General features: G+C 55.7%; 1 protein-coding gene across 4 annotated transcripts; it reads left to right on the plus strand.

Annotated features, from left to right (window-relative positions):
- The first annotated feature begins 1468 nt into the window (after positions 1 to 1468).
- KCNS1 (potassium voltage-gated channel modifier subfamily S member 1) lies at positions 1469 to 14560 on the plus strand. Of its 4 annotated transcripts, none has more exons than XM_068207560.1 (3): positions 1469 to 1747; positions 6672 to 7664; positions 12261 to 14560. In XM_068207560.1, the coding sequence occupies exons 2-3, from the start codon at positions 6699 to 6701 to the stop codon at positions 12714 to 12716; spliced, it is 1422 nt and encodes a 473-aa protein (XP_068063661.1). In that variant the 5' UTR covers positions 1469 to 1747; positions 6672 to 6698; the 3' UTR covers positions 12717 to 14560. The 4 variants fall into 4 exon arrangements, with proteins under 4 accessions (XP_068063661.1, XP_068063659.1, XP_068063660.1 ...); XM_068207558.1 differs by lacking the exon at positions 1469 to 1747 and adding an exon at positions 2102 to 2218; XM_068207559.1 differs by lacking the exon at positions 1469 to 1747 and adding an exon at positions 2368 to 2671.
- The last annotated feature ends 581 nt before the right edge of the window (positions 14561 to 15141 follow it).

The following is a 15141-nucleotide window of genomic DNA, read 5'->3' on the forward strand; positions in this document are numbered from 1 at the left end:
CACCTCAGGTGCCATTGATGCAGCAGCCAAGTCCGCTCTGAAGGATGCTGTGATGCCATCACAAGCCTGCACGGGGCCTCTGCAGCCTGGGAAGTGAATTTCCCTTCTTTGCAGTTGCTTCCAGTCAGAGCCTTGAGCTGCAGCAGGAGACATGGGGGTATCTCCTCTCCGTGTCTCTCCAGCTCCTTCCCAGAGTAATCCCTCCAGTCTGGGAGCAATAACGACAGAGCCCTGTCAACTCCTTTCCCACTCAGGAATCAGCTCCTCCACATGGCCCAGGGACACTCAGCAAATCTCCTTGTACTGGGAGAGCTGATTTTGGGAGGGACAGGGCTGAGGTCTACTCTGTAGTAGAGCATAAACGGGGCTCTGGTGCAGATACCAAGTGCCAGATGGAGTGGGCGCCCTTGCAGCGCCAGGCACAGCTCCTTCCCTGAAAAATGGCTGGATGAGAACTATTTTCAGAAGGGAAAAGAAAATTCACCCTGATCACCATATGTCAGTGACAGGCAGAGAAAACCCCACGTGGGAGCCAGCCCTCCTCCTACCCTGTGGGCTGCACCCTGCTGGGGCTCAGCACCCACCATCATCCAGGCTCGCAGCTGCCTGGAGCAGACAAAGATGGGCATGTTTATCTTGCAGCTTCCAGGGATGCTCAGCCATCTCTAATTGCCGTAAAAATAAATGCTTTTTGCTTCATATCACAGAACAGAGGAATTTCCCTCCGTGTTTTTTTTTTTCTTTTTTCCCTCTTTTCTGAGGCCTCCCTCAAAGTCATCCCTTCCCCCTCCCTCCGCTGCCTCCTTGCCATGTAAACAAGCACAGGCACACACAGTCTGACACATCACACACATGGAGACACGCTGATGGCCCTGCAGCGGCCAGCTCTGCCTGGCACAGGGACAGGACTGGCAGCACACGCGGGAGGCGGGCGTGCGGGCAGAGGGAAGGATGCTCGCCACCAAAAAGAGCTCTCAGTCCGCCTCGTGCAAGCCTGGAGAAGGCTGAGAGCCCTCAGGCTCCAGCCCCTCGGACTATAATCAGCAAGCCGATGGAAGGGATGCAGAGGGTGCTGTGAAGTCTCGCCCCGTGCGAGCCGCCTGTCTGACACAGCTGCTCTGTGCTGCTGCCGGAGCAATGAGCCATCGCTGCGGGGACGTGCAGCCCCGGCTGTCAGCCTGGGAAGGTTCCTTTCCCATCCTCTCCTTGCCATCCCTCTGCTCCAGCAGCTGACTTCCAGGGGAGTTGGTGCGCTTGCAGTGCTCCCCGGGCTGTCTGGGGATGGCCCCGGGCGGCGGCGGCAGCTCGCTGACCTGAAAGCAGCGTGTGCCATGCCCGGGGCTCGCTGCCTTCGCCCACCTCCCAGTGAGCCTTTGAAGAGACACCGAGGAGCCCAGCAAACCAGGGGAACGCTTCCCCGCGGGGCTGCCCCGGTGCCCCACAAACTCCCAGTTGCAAGGAGCAAGACGGAGATGGATCGCATGGAGGGCGACTGCGAGGGCAGGGGTGCATCGTGTGCCCGGCGCAGGGCGGCACCGCTGCCCGGGCCCTGCTCGGCCTGAACGCGCTCGGCACGGGACCGCCCGGCACCCCCGGCTCCAGGGGCTCAGCCCCAAGGGCAGCGCTTGCCACCCGGGCAGCTTCGCAAAGACCTGGGGTAGCCCAGGGCCGGGTGAGACGGGCACCCCCAGCGCGGCTGCCACAGCCATCCTGTGAGCTCTCCCTCCTTCCAAGGGACTTCCAGCAGGTAAGACTTCAGGAAAGCCAGGGGTACCCTCGCCTGGTCCAGATTCCCGGCTCGGTTCCGCTGTGGTGGTGCCTTCGCAGGGGACACCGCCAGCCTCGCACGGAGCTGTGCCGACTTGTTTGGCCGGTTTCGCCAAAATCAGCTCGCTGGTCTCGTCCGGTGGGTTCTCCCCGGGCATCCTTCGCCCTGTCTCCTATACAGAGCTCGGGAGGGGCTGGTGGGAGGCAGAGGCAGCCACGAAACGGGCACCGGCGGTCTGGAACCGGGGACTGGAAACCGGGAATAGGGAACCGGGCTCTCCCCGACTGTTCCCGCGCCGCGGCGCCGGCGGGCGGGCGGGGGGCAGCACCGGGAAGGGCGGCGGGCGGGACCCCGGCCCCGCGGAGCTTCTGCCGCCGCCGGCGCCGGCCCCGCAGGGCTCGCGGCTCCGCGCCGGGCGCGCTCGCTGCGGCGGGGGCGGCGCCGAGGCAGGTGAGCGGCGGCGCGGGGCCGGGCTCCGCCAGCGGGGTGCTGCGGGCACCGGCAGCGCGGGGACCGCGGCACCGGCACCCGGGGCGGGCGGGGACGAGGGCAGCGGCATCCCGGGGCGCAGCAGGGACCGGCATCCCGGGGCGCAGCAGGGACCGGCATCCCGGGGCGGGGTGGGGACCCGCGGCATCGGCATCCCGGGGAGCTGCAGGCACCGACATCCCGGGGACCCGCGGCACTGGCACCCCGGGGCGCGGCGAGGACCTTAAGATCGGTAACACAGGGACCGGGGCATCTGCAACCCGGGTACCCGGGGTACCAGAACCCCCGGGCATTGCAGGGGTCAGCACCCTGGGGTGCGTCGGAGACCCGGGGCATCGGCATCCCGGGGTGAGAGGGCAACCGGAGCAGCGGCATGCAGGGATGAGCGGGGAAGCGAGGCACCGACATCCCGGGGTAAGCGGGGAGCCGCCGTGCCAGCGTCCACGCCCCGGGATGCTGCTGGGTGCCGGGTCGCAGGGACACTCTTCCCCGTCCCTCTGCGGGCGGGTGTAGGGCAGTCCCTCGCCCCGGAGCCTGCCTGCCCCGGGGGCTGCATTCCCCCTCCCCGGGGAACGGAGCACGGAGGTCCCTCTGGAGAGCTGTGCACACGCAGCGTGAGACCCGGGAGTGGAGGCTGGCACCGCGCTGGGCTGTTGGTAATCACCCTCTCCTGCACCCGAGGAGAACAGGGGGTTCCCCCGTCATCTCCATCTCCAGCCCTGAGCATTTTGGTGGCCTCTCAGCATACAGCGGCAGCTTGTGCTCTGCCTGCAGGGAGCAGCCAGTAGTGGGAATCCCCCTTCCATTCTCCCCACTGCCTGCCTGGCAAACCCCCACACCATCCAAGGCAGTCCTGAGCATCTTCAAGCCGATGAGAACGAAGACGCTCTGCAGGGGCAGTGTTGGATGACTAGAAAGCAGATGTCTCCCCAGTCCTGTCCCAGCATATGGGGACACTCTGCAGGAGCTGGGATGCCACCCAGCCCCACTGGCCTCCTCAGGTACTCAGCAGGGGACTCCCAGTCCTACCCCAGTCTCATGGATATCTTGCACAGGATCTCCTCAGTGGTTTGCAGCCACCACCCCTGCACACCTGGGACATGCACGGTCACATGTCCCGGGTGACAGAGCATTTAGGGTAGGCTTCAGGCAAAGGATAAGAGGTTCCTCCTCCTCTACGCATTTCTAATGGCTCCTTTGAGACAAGCCACACGACTCCCTGCTGGGAAGCCTCGCTGAGCTGTAAGTACAGGGTTTTTTATTTGGACTGTTAATCTAAATCCATTGTACCTGGTTGGAAAAGACCCTGCGTGCAATGCTCCCTGCACTTGCTGCATCCTCACTTGAATGTCTATTAGCACCTTCCTTCCCATTCCCTTGAGTTCCCTCTGCCAGGTAGAATAAATATACATAACTTCCATTTGAAAGCCTTTGAGAAAAAAAAAATATGTTGTCAAGGGAAACTCTTCTAGCATTTCTTATAGACATGCTTGATCTGTTTTATATTTTATTTTTACTGTCACACATGCATATATCAGGGATTTTTTTCTCCACAAGATAGATATTAATTTGAAAGCCCAACACCCAGCTCACACTGGGCTTGTGTAATTCTGATGGTTGTCTCAAAATAGCTTACAATATATTTCAACATCTATCAGAAAGAGACTGGCTTGATCTGTTCCTTTTTTCCAATCATTCATGGAAATTTTGGGTCAACTAAAGGAAAATTTTGCAAATTCACTTTATCCCAGACAGACATATTTGTATTCTCTGTCCATCAGGCTTTTAAATAAAAACCACCCAAGCTTTCCAAAGTAAGCTTCTGTTTCCCAGCTGATACCCTGCAAATGTTAATGAGGTGCACATGTGCTTTGATGGTCCAACAGGGGAGATCACACTGGGTCCCAGTTCAAAGCCCAGTTTTGTTTTAAAGCTGAGCTTAGCTGTTCGTGAAACAAATAGGCAAGGGAGTTATAAAACTATTAATTGCTGCTTTAGATTCCTAGATGAAAGCTGTATGTGGGCAGAAATTATTTGGTCTATTCATAAGCGAACATCATAAAGGAACATCTCTGGCAGTTCGTGACCCTTCTCCTCGCTCTGCTGCCAGTGCAGGAGAGATGGAGGGATTTCCCTGGGGTACAAAGCTTGCAGGGTCCTGACACCCACCTTTTAATTTTGAGCGGGGAGAGAGGTAGGAGCCATCCCCTTCTGGCTGTCAGGGTTTGGCACATCTCACCCAGAGCCACAGCTGTGCACTGGGAATGGTCCGGCTGAGCTGGATCAATGCTTCAGGCTTGTCCTGCCATCCTGGGCTGTTCTGTGCCCCAGCCCAGCCCCCCAAACCACCTTGCCTTTGATTTTGGTGTCCTGACCTTTCAGAGATGCTGCTCTATGGGGAGGGAGCAGAGAGAGTCTGAGGCTGGTTTTGGGATAAGCTGGATCCCACCAGGGCCCCCCCATCTGTGTGTGTGTGTGCTTATAGCCTGAATGCATGAGCATCCTTCTGGAAGGAACCTGGATTAGTCATCCCTACCCCACAGATGGGCTGTGTGATGTCTTCTCTGGAAAAGCTAATCTGACACTGAAATTCCAATTTATCCCTGAAAGAAGGGTTTACACCCCTTCTTCTCCCTTGCTTTTGACATAAGCATTAAAAATGTATCCTTCTCCTTCTTCCCTCCCGTTGGAAAGGCAAGACATTGAGTCCATTAAGCTCTGAGGTTTATCACCAGCTGGTTGCCTCCTCCAGACGTGGTGTAATGGAAATGCTGGTTGTGATGCAAGCTGTGTCTTTAAGGAGCCCTGGCCAGGAGATGCAGTGGGGTTCGCAGATGCCTTTGCCAGGCTGTTTCACACAAATCTGGCATTTCCTGCACCCACAGCCCTGCTCAGCTTAAAAACACCTCTGGTGCTTAACCATGCCTCCATTACCTGTTCCTCTGCAGCTCTGCTCTGACCTACAGATTTAGATGTGACCGTGTCCCCCAGGTCCCTCCCAGTCCTACAAACCTTTTACACCGAGGTTCTCAGACTGGAAAGCAGGCAGAGCCCTGGTGTTTGCCCCATAAATCCTGTGAGATGGCTGGTGAGGAAGAACTCATGGGACTCCCCTGGGTGGCATGACCCACCTCGTGTCACTGACCTGGCCCTGGCCCTTGGTGGCTGCTGTGGGACCAGGCTGTTCTCTGTGGGGTCTGCTGGCACCTCAGCATCACTGCAGGGGCTGCAGCCTTTTTCCCCTCAGCTCCTGATGCCTGTTTGTGCCCTGTGTCCCTGCAGCCCCTAAAAGCTTGGAAAATTCTGTGGGTGACATAAGACAAGAAAAAATGTAATTCCTCCAGCAAGAGAGCAAAGCAGTGTCCCTCAAACCCCACCACTCTGTGCCAGGGGCAGGGAGATCCCGTGAGTCAGGGCTGCTTCATGTGTCCCCTGGTTGTTTTGATGAAAAAGGTAGGTGGAAAAATCTGATTTCAAGGTGGTGCATAAAGAACATGACGCTTTTTATTTGCCTTTTTGCTCTAAATTTCTGGTCAAGACAGGTGAATGCATCTGCATCTGGGAATGCTTCACTTTCTCTGATGATTTAACTGTTTCTCATCAGAAAATAGAATTTCTGCTGCCCTGCTCCCTGAAACTTATAAATCCCTAAAATGCAATAGAAATCAAAACTCTGGGTTTTTATTTCCCCATTGACATACAGATTTTATTTAGTCATCAATGATTCTAAATCATGTTTTTGTTATGTTTCAACATAATCAAAATAATCTCAATATTTTACATGGCAGAACACACAAGAGGAAACAAAACAGGCAGATGAATTGTTTTGACACTTCTTCTCAAATTCTTCCTAAAATCGACACTTTCTGTGACAATACTTTGATTTTGGCAAAACTGCCTGTTCTGCTGGAACGATTGCACCATCTAAGGACTTTTTGACCAGGTCTAATTAGTAGCGTAGGTAGTGGGGCTACAAAGCACTTTGGCAGAATCACAGCAGTAGTGATTTGACAAGATCTAATTTTTCCTCCGGGAGACTCTTTGGGGAATAAATCTTCTCTTCAGTGACTAATTACCTGTTTGAAGGAGAGCCCCATGGGTGAGGTGCTGGAGGTGAATTAAACTGCCTTCCTTAGGCCATTAACAACCTGCAAAGGGAGAAACTTTAGGAGGTAAAAAAGCAAGGAAAAGTTGCACATGGAAAAATCATTGGCTTTTCTTTTTTTAGCTTCCATACCACAAGAGAACAACAGTCTAAAGCTGTTTTTCTCCCCTTCTCTCTCCTTGGTCCTCACTTCTCAAAATGTAAACATCCCTCCTCACTCCCCAGGGTGCTTCTCCTCCCCCCCCACCCAGGAGCACCCAGATCTGGGGGAGCCCTGTGTCCCCTCCAGCCCCGCTGTCTCATCCACAGGTGGAACCCACTCCTGCTCTGCTGATCATGGTCAACAAGACCTTAAATTACTGGGGTCCCAGTTTTGAGGAGGACGTTATCAACATCAACGTGGGGGGTTTGAGGAGGCGGCTCAGCTCCAGCGCCCTCTCCAAGTTCCCCGACACCCGCCTGGGACGGCTGCTCTCCTGCGACTCGGAGGAGTCCATCCTGCAGCTCTGCGATGACTACGACGTGAGCGCCAGGGAGTTCTACTTTGACAGAAACCCCGGATTCTTCCTCTACGTCCTCCACTTCTACCAGACGGGGAAGCTGCACGTCATGGAGGAGCTGTGCGTCTTCTCCTTCTGCCAGGAGATCGAGTACTGGGGCATCAACGAATTCTTCCTGGACTCCTGCTGCAGCTACCGCTACCACGAGCGCAAGCTGGAGAGCCGGCACCACAACTGGGATGAGGAGAGCGAGGTGAGCAGCGTGGACACGTCTCCTGATGAGATCTCTGACATCAACCACGACCTGCTGCGCTACAGCACCCTGCGCTGCGGCAACCTGCGCAAGCGCCTCTGGCTCACCATGGAGAACCCCGGCTACTCCATCCCCAGCAAACTCTTCAGCTTCGTGTCCATCAGCGTGGTGCTGGTGTCCATAGCCACCATGTGCATCCACAGCATGCCCGAGTACCAGGAGGTGGATGAGAATGGCAACGTGCTCGATGAGCCCATCTTGCACAAGCTGGAGTATTTCTGCATCTCCTGGTTCACCTTTGAAGTATCCTCCCGCCTCCTGCTCTCACCCAACCCCAGGAAGTTCTTCAAGCACCCGCTGAACCTGATTGACATTGTCTCAGTGTTGCCCTTCTACTTCACCCTCCTGGTGGATGTGACCATGGGCAGTGACTCGGAGCTGGGCAACCTGGGCAAGGTCGTGCAGGTGTTTCGGCTCATGAGGATATTCCGGGTGCTGAAGCTGGCTCGGCACTCCACTGGACTGAGGTCACTGGGGGCCACCTTGAAGGTAAACTGGCTCTCTATCTCCTTATCTACTCCTTTAGTCTAGTGCCTAGTAGGGCTGAGAGTGACCTGCTGAGCAGGTAGCAGGCCAGCCAGCAGCTGCTGGGTCTGCCAGCACCAGTGTGTATGGCTCAGGGCTGCTCCTGTCCCCATTCTGGGAAAAGGGGAACCCTCCTGAGGGCTTGCTGCCAGCTGACCAGAGTCCAGTGTCCAACCCCTGGTGTCTGCCCATTTAGGGAAACAGAAATCCTGGTCCAGCTGAGTTGATACTTGAATGCTTCAGGATACAGTGAGGCTGGGACTGGCACAAAGCAGCAATAGAAAAGCAACAGGTGAGTTGCATAGCTGGGACAACCAGCCCCAGGCAGGGTCTATGCCCTCAGCAGAGCCTGGGTTTCCAGCAGCTGTCCCTCAGTGTGATGGAAAACTTGGCATGCAGGGCTGGGGGAAGCTGGTCCCAGGACCTTGTGGTCCTCAGGAGGAAGGTCTGGAGGAAATGCTGACCAAGTGGAGGACCAGGATTCAGGTATACCTACAAGTGGCATCCCTGCAGGTCTGGTGAGAGGGTCCACATCCCCCATAACATGCCTCAAGGCTGTGTTTCTCCAGACCCCCACCCACAACAACCCTGGCCTCTTCAGACAGACCAAGGTCAACTTGAAATCTTTTTATGCAATCGTCACTATCCTGGTGCTGCAGCCAGACCTCCATCACTGCAGCTCAGTGGTGAAGCAGGACCAGCTTCCACACCCAGTGTGGTTCTGCTCACCCCCACCATCTCTCCCCTCCATCCCCCTTCTGCTGAGGGCCATGTTCCTGAATCTGGGGCGAAGGAAACTCACCTCCTGTGCTTACACAGAAAATCCAGCCTGGTGCAGAGGCCAATTAAACTCAGCCTTTAACTGTCCCTGGTTCTTGGTGATGCGTGAATAGGAATCCTAAAGCTGATCCTTGAGCCTGCTCAGAGTAACACATGCTCCCAATGCCCCAGCACACATGGGGCTCATGTGGGCCACGGGGGGATGATCACCAGGGCAAACATTGCCTCTTCTCGGGGCAATTGCACAAATATCCCTGTGCTTTACCCCCTTCAAACAACCGGTGTACCACACGAATGGCCAAGCAAGCAATCTTTGTAACAGAGCCTGAAATTCAACCAAAGGGCCACTCTCCTCCCACTCAGTGCCTGGCATGGGAGGGAGCTGCAGCTCCTGGTGCTGCTCCCTCTGAAGGGCCACGTCAGGGATGAGTAGCTGGGGACACCCTGTTTTCGCTGCTGCAGCAGTGACAGGGCTGGCATGGGGTGTACTGGCATCGGCAGGTCTCGGCTGCTGGGGTTGGACCCATTCCCGTGGCTGAGTCATGGAGGAAAGCAACCACTGAGTGTCAATGGGGGTGAGGATGGGCAGCAGGAAAGGTCTTCTGCCAGCTTCTGCTGTGACGCAGGATCAGCCCTGCCCAGAACTAATCTTGCAGAGCACACAGAGCATCAAAATATTCCTGGCATCCTCAAAACCTGCTGAATAGAGTCCAGGGTGGGTTGCTTGAAATGAAGATGCCTGAAGTCCTACCTGCATCATACTTGCTTCTGAACACTCACCTTGAAAGGGCACTGACAAGTGACAGACCCAGGTAAAACTGCTGGTGAAATTCAAGTAAACTTGCACACGTGGAAAGGGCTCCCTAAATCCTGCTGGTGCTCCACCCAAGCATGAACAACACCTTTCAGCAGAGCAGGCACTGATGGACTCATGTGCAGATTACTAAGCGGCAAACGAGATCTGGGGAGCCGGCAGCATCCCGGCTCCGGCTTCTGACGAGCAGCTGATTCACCCAGTGACGTGCTGGAAAGTGCCCCTTCCTGGGGACTCCGCAGCCAGCTCTACGTGGGGATGAGCAAAGACACAAATCTGATGCAGCAGCTTGGCATTGTGATTTAGTGGGCACATAAATTACAACGTCTTGTTAATAATAATTAACTTCCTATTGTGAGAGCAGAAAGCAGGAGCAGAGCAGTGAAGGCTGCTAGCAGCCAGGAAGTGGGAGCGATGGCTCTGGCAAGCTGAGTGATTGTTCCCCTGCCATGAAAGTGCTAGCAGAGGGAATTCTGCCATTTGTGCATCGTAAACCCTGAACAGTCCTCAGATTGCTTGGGGCCTGATCCACAGCATGTTTAATTTGAGGAGAGGCTTCCTACACGTCTCTGCTCTTCCTCCCCGCCACGCCTGACATCCATTACCGCTATTGCAGCTCCACGGGTGCGGGTTTGGATCCCCTCTCCCCCTGGCTGTTGATAGATGTTGGTCCCTGGGTAATTACAGCACATACAGGGATCTTCAGGAGTTGCTGTCTGTCCCCTCAGGGGCCTAAATACATAAAGAGGTTGGAACTCTGCACATCCCATGTCACCCTGCTGTCACTACCATGGGCCGTCTTTGCTCGGTCTCCACACCACTATTTCTGTCAAGACTCAAAGTGGGCTCTTCCATTCCAAATGGAGGAAAGATGTGCAGGAACCTGGAGAGACTGCTGCTTGGAGGGCTTTTTGCTGGAGTCTTTTATTACCTAGCATTGCCTCCCCCAAGGCTGGCTACTTGCTAAGCCTGCAACCCACCCAAACCCTGGTTAAACCTGCATCCCACCCAAATCCTATCCAAGCCTGCATCCCACCCAATCCTTGGCTAAACCTGCATTCCATCTGAACCCTGGCTAAGCCTGCATCCCACTCAAACCATGGCTAAAACTGCATCCCAGCCAAACCCCAGCTGCAGCTGCCTTCCCCCTCAATCAGTGAGCAAACCAGAAGTTTTGCAGATAAAGGGCTGTAAATAGGTGGCAGCCAGTGCCTGAGGATCAGCTGGGAGGTTTCTGGAGCCTTCCTTGTGCTGCAAATCCTGACCCTGTGTGTAAATTGAAGCAGCAGGAGCTATGGAGCTGCTTGACTTCCCCTTTGCCTTCCCCCTCCAATACATCCCAGGGCCAGAACTGATACTCTTAAAAAATGTATGAGGTTATTCAGTGCTGCTGGTCCCCAGCTGGGATGTACAGACCCTGCTGTTAACTTCCAGCCAGGAGCAGGTCTTTCTTGGCCAGGTGATACACCCTTGGCTCTGAGCTGTTTGTCCTCCTCGAGGAGCTCCCTTGGCATTGCTATAGGGCATTTGCAGCCACAGGTGAGGGAGGGGAAAGGGAGGAGGAGGAGGAAGGGGAGGAAGAGGATGCTATTTGGTGTTACTGGAATTATCTGAGCAGCTTTTGCCAGCTGTCTAAGCAAAGTCTCCTCATTCCCTGCCATGAATCCACCTCCTTTTAAGTCTCATCCTGACCACAGAAGCCTTTTCCCACATCTGCTGCTGTTTGCTTTGCTCAAATGTTGTTTCCTTTAGCCATTATGTGGTCTCCAATAAAGCATTCTCTGCTTGTTAGGAGACTGGGAAAAAAATCCCCACAGTCAAAGCTCTGCTTTCCTTTCCCCAAAAGATGAAGAGCAAGCTGGCCGGTTAGTGGGCAGAAACATCCAAAAAATTCACTTATGGCAGTCAGAAAGTGATTGGACAAGGCATGCTGGGAGGATGGTGGTGGCAGTCTGTCCCCTGGCAGTCCCTTCCTGGCATGACTTGCTGCCTGGTCCTCCAACTGCCCACTGCCTTTTCCCCCTGGGCTTCTGGCACAGGTTTATACTTTATTCAAATATTAGGAATATAAAAAGAAAGATCACAGCGCAAAGGTTTAGGTTGAAACCAGAGAAATTATGTCTTCTTCAAGGAGCATTGCCTGCCACTGCCATCAGAGTTGGGTGTACCATGGCTCTATTCCCATCAAGGATTCCAGACCCCTTGGGCTGTACCTTATCAAGCTGGGGCTTGTAGCACCCTGTAGGATGGGTGCTAAGACCAGCCCATGCTGGCACTGGATGGGTCCCTGGTCTGCCCTGATGACCAGGGATGTTTGGTTTCGTGTCAGCTCTGATGTGATGTTTCTACATGTGTGTAACATGTGTTTCATGAATGCTGAGGCTCAGTGGTGCTGGGGTACAGGAGGCACCCTGGGGCTCAGGGGTCCCCAGGGAGCCTGGGCTGAGACCTGGGTAAGAGCTGAGCTGAGCCTGCAGCAGAGACCACGTCCTCCCTGCGAGCAGTGCCAGCGATTCAGGAAGGTACAAATTGCTTCTTTTAGTGGCTGCCTATTAGGTGGTTTCTGGGGACCTGCCAAGATAAAAGGAAAATGTGCTAAATATCGTTAGCTGAGATCAGGCCAGAGTGAGTGCTGGAGGCAGGGGAGCAGCCTCTGCCAGGGATCCCTGGCTGAGGAGCACAGGTCTGTCTTCCCTTCCAGCACTTGCAGCCTGGTGGAGTGCAGAGAGGCAGCTGTGGTTGCCAGGTGGGTGCCAGGAATGATTCCTGGCTGCACCACTTGCTTCAGATGTGAGTCACTCCTGCCCCATTCCAGCCCACCCCCAGAGCAGGACGTCCCACAGCAGAGGTGGATAGAGGCACTGAGATCCCTGGTGGAGGTGTGCAGGGAGTCTGTGTTTGCACTGTGGGATCTCTGTGTCCTGGACAGTGGCCTCCACTGACCAAGGCTCTGCTTTGCCTTCCAGCACAGCTACAGGGAGGTGGGGATCCTGCTGCTCTACCTGGCCGTGGGGGTCTCTGTCTTCTCTGGAGTGGCCTACACTGCTGAGAAGGAGGAAGACGTCGGCTTCGACACCATCCCAGCGTGCTGGTGGTGGGGCACGGTCAGCATGACCACCGTGGGCTACGGTGACGTGGTGCCCGTCACCGTGGCAGGGAAGCTGGCGGCCTCGGGCTGCATCCTGGGGGGCATCCTGGTCGTGGCACTGCCCATCACCATCATCTTCAACAAATTCTCCCACTTCTACCGCAAGCAGAAGGCGCTGGAGGCGGCCGTGAGGAACAGCAGCAAGAAGGACCCTGAGGAGGTGGGGAGCATCTCCAGCCGCGACCGAGACTCGGAGGCTCTGAGCGAGACCTCCCTGGACAGGGGCAGCCCCGACCGCCGTGGTCTGACCCGCGGTGCCCACCCCAGCCCCTGAGCCCTCGCACTGCAGCCCTGGGGCATGTGGGACCTGCCTGCTCACGGTGAGCACGGCACCGGGACACGGCGGAGGAGCCGCGGCTGGCATCACCCCTGCCCTGGAAAGGACAGGAGGGGTTGGAGGAGATGCCCAGTGGGTGCTGGCTGCTTCCAGCCCCTGTGCCTGCCTGGATGTGTTTCAGCCTTCAGCTTGCTCACCCGTGGCTGCAAAGGGAGGTTGTGGTGCTGGATAGGGGAGAAAGGGAGGCAGAAAATAAGAAATACAAGTGACCCCTGATCAGGCACTGCCCCTGTGTATGGAGAGGGATTTTCCTCTGCCCTAATGTTTTGTGTTGTCCAGGGTGGTTAAATAGCTCAAGGATGAGGCAGTTTTCAACGAGGCTGGCAGCCCTTACAGATCCTGTGCCATGTCGACAACTCCAGCCCCAGCCTTGTCCTACCCCCAGCAGGAAACAGGCTCAAAAGGCTCAACTGCCCCTCCAGCCATAAAGGAAAGGGGCCTAGGAATGGGTCTGTATGGGAGGAGAGGCAGTGTCCAGCTCAGGGTGAGCCCCATGGTCCCCAGCCCCTGCAGTGGGATCGACTGAACCTCACCTTCTTCACATTGCTAGGATTTATCTGCTCTCCTGCACTGCCACTGCCGGGACCCCCAGGCATCTGGGGCTGTGCTGGGAGTGTGGCACAGCTGGGAGCACTGCCCACACATGGGTAGGGACACTGCCCACACACCCAGGGATGACCAGGATGGCAGAAGGAACACTGTCCTCTGAGGCAGCAGCAGTCAAAGGGATCAGGCTGGGGGAACTGAGGAGCCAACCCCAGTGGGGCTGTCCCCCAAGCCCCGGTCTCCCTTGCCTCAGCCCCTAGCCTGGCTTTATCCTGCCTCTTCCCTCCCTGTCTCAGGGCCAGGAGGCCAGGGCTGTAAGGAGGGGGTCACACTGCCCCAGGTGTCCTCACAGGGAGCTGAGCTCCTGAGTGCCACTGCACTCACTTTCCCTCAGTCATTCCCTGCAGGGAGAGAGCTGGGGCAGAGGGGACCTTGCACTGCTTTTGTCACCGCAGCCTCTGAGCACCTCACAGCCAGGCAGGGAGGTCGGCCTGGAACACCAAACCCCTTCCTGCCTGGACCCCCGGCCCACCTGAGCACTTCGGGGCTGCTCCCAGCACAGCATTAATTCCCGACAGAGCTTTTCCTTGCCCTCCCACCCCTGTCCTCTGTTTGGAAATTGTGCAGCTCTGTTGCACACAGAGGAGTGCACCCAGCAATGCCTGTTTTGAGCAGGAGAAACGTGCATCCCACAATCCCAAACCACCTCAAACACACGCTAAAGGCTGCGGGATGACCCCAGGTACTTGGATCATGGGTTTGCTGCTGGTTGTCCTGGCTGGGTTTCAGCACAGCTGCAGTCAATCTGCTGGTCACGGGCAAGGAAAGCCAAACCAACACTGGTGCAGGTCCAGCCTTTCCAAGCCCAGTGGGACTCAGGGAAGGTCCCCAAGGAAAGGTGGTGTGGGATGGGAGGGTGCTCACGCTTCTGGCGTCATCAAGTCTTCCAGTACCAACTCCATGGTCCGCTCCATGCTTATTCCTGCTGGGAGCTGGGACTGGAGAGCAGCACCCTCTGCTCCAACCAGCTCCTGCTGCACTGTTACTTGAATACAGGAAGGAGTTTCCCCTCCTCAACATAAATATTCCAGTAGCAAAATGTATTCAAATGTGAAGAGTAAATTATATCTATTAATGAAAAAGCATTATGCAAATAATTAAGAGCATGTAAATTAATTTTCTATCTATGCATGGGATGCATACTGTATATTTTATTAAAGACCTCAATGACCTGCTGTGGATGCTGGTTTCTGTTTTGTGGCAGCTGTACGAGCTCAAGCAGGCCACAGACTGAGCCAGGGCTAGGTCAAGGTGAGCAGGAGCAGCCAAGCTGCTCCCTCAGTGCTGCAGGTCCCTGTCAGCCAGCTCCAGCCCCACCCTGGAGCACAGCAGAGTTCCCACCTCACCCCTGCTCTGCATGGTGTGCTGACAGCTAGTCCTGGTGCCTGGCCCACTGCTGTCATCCTGGCTGGAGCAGTTTGAGTAACCCACCTTCCTGAGGCTCAGTGAATGAGGCATTCATGGGGTGTGAGGGAATGTGTTGGAGCTGGTGGGCTCTGGGATAAGCCACTCAGGGAGCCAGGCATCACAGCTGGGAGGGAGGAAATCCTGATGCTGCATGTGGCTCTCTGATGCTCTGAGATGAGGGGGTGTCTCTAGGCTGCTGCTCTGCAGGGGCTGGCTGGGGAGGGCACGACTTAACCACTGCTCTTCCTGTGTCAGGTGCATTACCCTGCTGGGTGTGACAGGGGTAAAACCAGTTTGATCTTTATTCCTTTGAGAGCCTTCCCATTAAAAAAATTTAAAATCCACATGC

The sequence above is a fragment of the Anomalospiza imberbis genome, chromosome 17 (assembly GCF_031753505.1).
Source record: "Anomalospiza imberbis isolate Cuckoo-Finch-1a 21T00152 chromosome 17, ASM3175350v1, whole genome shotgun sequence".
In the NCBI taxonomy this organism is placed as follows: domain Eukaryota; kingdom Metazoa; phylum Chordata; class Aves; order Passeriformes; family Viduidae; genus Anomalospiza; species Anomalospiza imberbis.

Coding starts and splice junctions, on each gene's coding strand:
- KCNS1 (XM_068207559.1), top strand. CDS start 2,639: ATGAGCGGGGAAGCGAGGCACCGACATCCCGGG. Junction 2,672..6,671: donor CGAGGCACCGACATCCCGGG/GTAAGCGGGGAG, acceptor TCTCATCCACAG/GTGGAACCCACTCCTGCTCT. Junction 7,665..12,260: donor CACTGGGGGCCACCTTGAAG/GTAAACTGGCTC, acceptor TTTGCCTTCCAG/CACAGCTACAGGGAGGTGGG.